The 7729-nt window shown below is 42.0% G+C and overlaps 1 protein-coding gene across 1 annotated transcript; it reads right to left on the bottom strand.

Moving 5' to 3' along the window:
• Positions 1–208: 208 nt before the first annotated feature.
• On the bottom strand, positions 209–5746 carry LOC147634281 (uncharacterized). Its single transcript, XM_086805406.1, has 3 exons — positions 4898–5746; positions 3846–4054; positions 209–1241 (listed from the first exon to the last, which is right to left on the bottom strand). The coding sequence occupies exons 1-3, from the start codon at positions 5208–5210 to the stop codon at positions 561–563; spliced, it is 1203 nt and encodes a 400-aa protein (XP_086661532.1). The 5' UTR covers positions 5211–5746; the 3' UTR covers positions 209–560.
• Between the last annotated feature and the right edge of the window lie 1983 nt (positions 5747–7729).

The raw sequence follows: 7729 nt of genomic DNA, 5'->3' as shown, positions 1-7729 counted from the left end.
TTTATCCTCAAATTAGAACTCTTCTCCACTATAACCTTCATTCGCATGGCTTAAGTTTGTAAAGCCCCAAAGGCACGCAAAAAATTAGGCTCGTTGTATCTACACACTTCAATATATGCCTTATTAAAACAACTATCTCCACTACATGCGAAACAGCCTACATTAACAAAGTCTCACACTTCAACACAATGTCAAAGGTCATGCCAATGAAGAGAATATGATTGTCATGGTTAGTATGCCAGCGCTACACCAGTTAAGCATGGCTTAAAAGCTTGACTGCTTAACTGCTTGTTGTGAAGAGTAATGATTTCCAACATAAAACCATTTCAAAGCAAGACCCATAGAAGCCAAAAGACCTTGTACTAGTCATCAATCTTTTAAACCCTACCTATACACCCTTGTCTACTTCATATGTTGCATGCCCACACACTTCACTGACATGGGTCCTCTCGTAGACCCATACAGATTTCATAATAATATCATCTAAATCATATCCCCTCCTTAGAATCACTTCCACTCCCCTTTAATCTATTGTACAGAAACTTGGTGCAAGATGCACCTCACAGAACGCTAACTGCATTGCTCAAGCTCCCCTGGTTGTCTAGCTCACTGCTGACAATAGAACTCATGGAGTGGAAAGCTGAGTACCTAGAGCCTTCCTGCAGAAGCTTGTAGGACAAGGGTGTAGGCTCCATCCCAGGTCTCGACTCTGAAAGAGTTGCCAAATCATCTGCCACTGTTGCATCATCTGCCGCCACAAGTGAGGGCCGTGTTGGTATTATGGGGGTAGGCTTCAGAACTTTGGAATTTAAAGACCATGTCAACGTCCCCGGCAACACTGGAAGTATTGGAAAGCGTGGCCCTAAGTGGTGATTGGGGACCTGGTCAGCCTCATGCTTGCTGTCCAGAACTGAATCCATAACTATAATGTCTGCTGACAGAGCACCCTTCCTGACGTCACTCGAGTCACAACCCTCCATACTTTCAGCCTCGCCTCCTTCGTTAGTTTCCTCAGCTATTTCAGGCACGCTCATTGGCAAACATGAGTGTGGAAACAGCGTCAAGGGGATTGGGAAACCTCCCATAGGATAAGCATATGTAGACAGCAATGTGGCTTCCCTACTTTCTCCATCAGCAAATGAAAAGCTATGCCCTGATCTTATGTCATGAACACTGGAACAAAAGTCTGCAGGTTCGAATCCCAATTCTTCTGATGCCAACTCCTCATGCAAGCTCAAAACCTGCATAGAAATTTCCACCTGTAAGAAACTCAACAAAACTAGCAAGATACAAAAACACAATTTGCTTGCCAAATCAGCCATAGCAACACTTGCCAGACCACATAATGCATGCACACTGTGATTGCAATGACTTAAAAAGTCTTCACACCCATTTTATATAAATATGGATGGGTGGGCATGGATGGGGGAGATCCTGTCCATATAAATATGGATGGGTGGGCATGGATGAGGGAGATCCTGTCCAAAATTTTAGAGTGGTCAATAAACTTGCTTGAATGTCAAATGGCCATAAGTCTGTAAACAATTTTAGCATAACATATGCATGCATATATACACAGATGCATGCATCCATATATACACAGATGCAGGCATACATACATACATCCTGGCATCCTGCACATGCATGTTTGCACGCACATGGGAGGGGGGGGGGGTTGGGGGGGATTCACACCTTCATTATTTATTTGTATGCTTGAACACATGAATGTGAAAGAGTGCACAGAGCTGAAGCAGAGTGGCACTAGAATGTGCTGAACAGAGAGTGCAAGAGAGAGAGAGATATGGAGAAAACTATGATGAATATACTGAAGCAAAACAGTCCCAAGCAAGAGACACTACAAGTCTCATAAGTGAGTGAGAAAAATATGTACAAGATTGAATGAATAATGAGAGGCCAGCCCCACCTATTTATAGGTGAGGAGGGCTGGCCGACTGGAGCTGAATATGCTGGCCGACTGGAGCATATGAGCTGGCCGACTCTGGAAGTACCATTGTGCCGCCCCAGGCACGATCACGGACACACCTGATCACAATCCAAAATCCTCACACAGAGTAAGGGAAATAGGAACATTCACTGTACTAGTAACTGAAGTAGTAGTAGCCTCCTCAATAGCATTACACAGCGTAGAAGCAGGCTCCTCCATAGAAGGCAAAGGGACCAACAACACATCCTGGTCACTGGTTGACGAAGAAAGAGTCGGAGGCAAAGCAATAGGAGACAAATCCCCCTCATAAGTTGTGAGCAAAGATAACCCACTGTCCACATTACCAGAGATATCATCCTGGCAAGGAGAAGTATGCACAGAAACTGAAGGCAGGGCAACAAGAGAAACAAACTCCTCAGACGCAATGAGCAAAATTGACCCACTATCCTTCACTACAAGAACATCTCCAAAAAAAGTATCCATAAGATCACTGGCTGCAAAGCATCCAGAAGCAGAAAGCATCTGCTGATCATTGGCATCACCATACAGGTCACAAAGCAACTGCCACACATAGAAAGTAGAAGCATCATCAGGAGCATAGATGAAGTGTCGAAGAACCGAATCGTGACAATTCAAGAGGAGAAAGCCATAGATCTGTCCGTCAGTCTTCCTCCACCGACACATATCCTCCGCAGAGACAAGGTCCGGCAAGCACCGATTCTTATACGAGAGAAACTCCATCAAACAATACTCCCTGAGAATAGAAGTAACCTGCAACTTCCATGATTGAAAGTTACCACCATCCAACTTGTCTGCCTCATCAAGGAAATAACAAGAGAGTGGTACGGGAGCCAAATCTGAAGTTGTCATCATAGATCCAATCAATAGGACCAACCCTCAAAAGATAAAAACTATCCAAATTAGAAAACGCTGATATAGAGTCTTTCCTCCCACCAAAACGCAGCCCTAAGAGGCTGGATAGCACTCGAGAATATGTTGTAAGAGGGTGCAAGAGGGAAAGGCAACAACAAGGACAGTAGCTTGGGCTCTCTTCAAGAAAAACGCACAAACTCTGAAGAAGAAGTGTCCTCCATAGGTACCAAAAGTGCCACCAAAGCCTAAAATACCACAGACCCCCTCTGCAAAGGGGAAAGCCCACTGGAGAGGAAAACGCAGCACACAGAAGGCTGTTGTCTTGAAAAAACAGGCCGCCTATGTCCAATCTCCGCATGGAAAAGAAAACGCTGATCAAAGAGTACCTGATGGTTGTGTCAGTGAAGCCAAACTGTAGGAGAAAAGACCAGCAGGTGCTGTCCAAAAAACGCAGCAGCAAAGGACTGCAAATCTAAGAGAAAACGCAGAGGAGAGGGTGCTGAATCTGGGGCAGCAAAGAGGTTGCTAAACTGGGAGCTATGATACCATGAAAGAGTGCACAGAGCGGAAGTAGAGTGGCACTAGAATATGCTGAACAGAGAGTGCAAGAGAGAGAGAGAGAGAGAGAGAGAGAGAGAGAGATGGAGAAAACTATGCTGAATATATTGAAGCAAAACAGTCCCAAGCAAGAGACACTACAAGTCTCATAAGTGAGGGAGCAAAATATGTACAAGACTGAATGAATAATGAGAGGCCAGCCCCAGCTATTTATAGGTGAGGAGAGAGCTGGCCGACTGGAACTGAATATGCTGGCCGACTCAAGCATATGAGCTGGCCGACTGGTAAAACACCAATAGGGCTGGGAAAAATCCCAGAAAAATATGTAAAATAGGGGTGGCCCGCCCACAATCAAGGGCCATACAAATGGGACCAAAAAGACACCAAAAATGGGCAGAAACTGGGGATGAATGTGCCAGCAGAATGCAAATGTGTTGAAAGAAAAACCCTCCCAAATGAAAACATGTACCGTGTCGGGTGTGATATCAAAAAGACTGGACCTGCGCCTCCGTTTATTGAGATTGCTCCGCCTCAAGAAGTACTTCTGAGCATGACTGGCAACCTGAGTGGGTGTTCTCGAATTTACAAAATTCCGAGATATGCCTCTCCAATCACCTTTACCAAGATTTTGAAGCCCAAGTAGAAACAATTTATGCTCCTCCTCGGTCCAAGGTATTCCTGTTATCATGAATCAAACAACTTTGATTCACTATGAAACTTTAATACACATAGAAATTGCTTGCCCAAAGGTTAGAATGGTATGCCTTTTTTATTAAAATTTGGACCTTTACATATGCCTGGACATTGCTAAATGGACAAAAAAATTATTGAAAAAACATTTGAGAATGTCTTCTTTGATAGGAAATCAGCATTTTACAAGCAAGAGTAATAAAATGCAAGGACAGTTATAAGTAACAAGCATCTGGAAGATTCTTCAACTTCAAAAAATCCTACATGATGCAGAGGAGTCACAATTTCAATTGTAAGTTCTTTGCAGATAGACACAAATACAAGGTGAACACAGACAAACACACACACGCACACACATGTCTCATGAAATCAGTTAAAGTTCCGTCGATGCTTCACTCAAATTCCTGCTCTATCAACATTTGATGCTTCATACTCTATCAACATTTGATGGTAAAAATAAGGTTTGATTGAAGAGAGCAAGCCTGAGAAATGGCCACCACATCAGTAGACAGACAAGTTACCCAATTCCGATACCGAGAGGGTGCATGGACACTCACACACGGGGTTGCAGAAAGGCCCATGTTGCAAACTACATGTTAGGAGATCGCAAGGCACAAAACTCACAAGTGCGAAGACAACTGCAACTAAGATAATGGTACGGTAAAAATCAGACCTTTCTCATTCTACAGAGAGACACCTAGATTTGCACTTCTTTTTTTGATCCCTCTGCAGCTAGCATTCAATTTTGAAGCATTGCAACTTAAATTTCGATTTTCGATTTCGGTCTTTCAATTTCGAATTGTATTTCAATTAGGATTTGGATGGACTAACCTTTCTTTTTCTCACGGGAGCTACTGTTGGTGTGGACGAGATCATCGGAAGCGTATCCGTCAAGGGGTTCGCCCAGAAGGTCAGTGCGCTGCTCGTCTGCGGGGGGAGCAGAAGAAGAGGCCTCGCCATAGCTGGACAAGTTCCCCATGCTCATGCTCTTCCTCATCATCACAGAAGAAACAGCAAAAGAAGAACAAGAAGTCGAAGAAGAGGGCAGTTCTGACACACGAACCCCAAACAGCTTGAACCCCCTATCCACACACGTCCGCGCGTTGTGCCCATTATGGCCGCAATGCGAACACCGCCGGGACATGGCCTCCCAGGAACAAAACCAGGTGAGAAGCGAAATGGGCGTTCGCCAAATCAGAGTAAATCTTACTCTCCGTGTGGCTATGGCGTATCTGATGATGCAGGAGAAGAGAGGAAGACAAAGACGAGGGTTTTCTCACAGGATATGCATTTAGCATAACAGAAACGTTTTCGTGCACCCCTGGCCTTTAAATCCTTCTACTGTTTTTAATGCTCTTAAATCCAACCAGCATTATTAAATCTAGGCCTAATCCAGATTTTTTGTCCTTGATCTCTCTCTGTCCAAGTTAGCATTATTATATCTAATTATATCTAGATTCTAGGCCTAATCCAGATTTTAAAGTTTTGTCCTTGTTCCTGTATCTCTCTTCTCTCTCTATCCACTTTTCAAATGGTTTCAACTTTTAAGGCAAGAATGGGGTTAAGTGATATAGCGCCTAATAAGAATACCCATATTCAAAGGCATCTTTGTCAAGGGTTGGCTACCAATATCCCTTCAAGAAGGATCTCTCTCTCTCTCTCTCCCCTCCCCCCCTCCTCTCCTCCTCCTACCGACTCTATTATTATATAATGCATATGCCAACAAATGCCATCAACAAGTGAGGTAGATATTCTATGAGTGTGCATATTCACTTATTGTTGTGTATATGCATGTATAATAATGAGTGCATTAAAAAATTTAACTTTACAACTCAAGGTCCCCCAAACATTACAACTCAAGGGCCCCCAAACATTAAAAAATTAACCTTACAACTCAAAGTCCCCCATACATTACAACTCAAAGGTCCCTTGAACATTACAACTCAAGGGTCCCAAAAATATCCTCCACAACCTCTCTCACCCTAGCCTTCCTAACATTGTCCCCCCGCCCTTTTTGTTAGCAAGAGGTACATTGTCCCCATCCCTTTTTGTTGGCAAGAGATACATTGTCCCACCCCTTTTGTTAACAAACAGAGACATAAAAACATCATATATCACCCCCTACTTTCTCACGCTCCTTCTCCCTACAAAAAGAGGGACACACCTGTCATTGAATGTCAAAGCCAATGTGAGATCTCACAACTATCATTGAGATCCTAACATAGATTCAAATTTCCACAAATGCCCAGTACGATCCTCATTTACTTGATTATATGAGGCTAACTATATATAGTTAGCTTCACTAATTGTAATCTATATCTAAACTATAAAAGACTAGTTAGCTAAACTAGTTGCAATCTATATATAACCTATAAAAGACTAGTTAGCTAAACTAGTTGCAATCTATAGAACAACCTCTAGCCGACTATATTCCACTTGGTATGCTAATTCATAACCTTTAGTGTTGCATTATGTGACATACATTGTCCTCTATCCATTTCAACTCTAACCATACATCACATGTTGTCTAGCTCATTGGGATCCAACAAGTTGCCTCCCAAAAGTCCATGTACTCTTCATCATACATCTCATCCTTATCTTATCTAGACCATCTCTCTCTCTCTCTCTCTCTCTCTCTCTCTCTCTCTCTCTCTCTCTCTCTCTCTCTCTCTCTCTCTCTCTCTCTACTTGAAATCATAATGGCTCGAGTGGATAAAAGAAAATGATTAACTTCATATTAAAAGTCCATATAATTATAGAGTTATTAAGAAAGAGGCTTACCAATCTTGTTAATTAATAAGTTTATACTTATATTATCTTATAAAGGACGATCAGTACGTAGACGAGTTAGTAAGGGTTTTGAGCATGTTGGTGGATGTGCCGAGTTTGAACCTTGCTTGACACGACTGCTCACGTTACTGTGAAAGGGCGCGAGGTAGGGCTCGCATGTAGGTGTGTGTAACTCCACGTTTTAGAAAAAGGAGGCTTACCAAGATTGTAGTAAAGTGAGAACCCAACAAGTACATCCATTTAAGGAGCATAAATTACACACATGCTTTGTACACTCCATGTGACTAGCACACAACATGTGACCCCTTTACATCATCCATGACCTAATCGATCTTGACACCCTTTCATCTTTTCTCATCCATGACCTAATTAATCCTTTCATCTTTTCTCATCCGTTTATAAATAGCTCAAAAGGAGCATAAATTACATGTCTTAAATGAAAGATCTATCACTTTTACAAATACATCATTGTTCTTATAGTGAAGACGATACAACGATTTAAAGGTCCCCAATGAGTATATTTGACAACATTGAAAATAGTTTTGCATAAGTGGAAGTGTATGGTTGTTGTCAAATAATGAAGGGTCCCAAAATTATAAGTGAGTAGTAAAAATGAATTCCCACACTTTAGAAATCTATTTATAATGTCTAGATCCTCACATGCATGATTATTAGATCTTAACTACATCACATGCACTATGTCATGAGTTCGTAGAGTTAGTTATACAAGGGACTTATGAATGTAAAGCTCTCATACTATATTAAAATTATGGCATTGAAAGCCAAGTCAAATAGTGTAACAAAAAAGTGAAAGAATCCATTTTCTCAATATTAAAATCCTAATTACTCACATGCACTATGTCATGAGTTTGT

This window comes from Cibotium barometz, chromosome 11 (genome assembly GCF_041138505.1).
Source record: "Cibotium barometz isolate CiBa-2024 chromosome 11, ASM4113850v1, whole genome shotgun sequence".
In the NCBI taxonomy this organism is placed as follows: Eukaryota; Viridiplantae; Streptophyta; class Polypodiopsida; order Cyatheales; family Cibotiaceae; genus Cibotium; species Cibotium barometz.
This window is presented reverse-complemented; position numbering and strand designations above follow the sequence as displayed.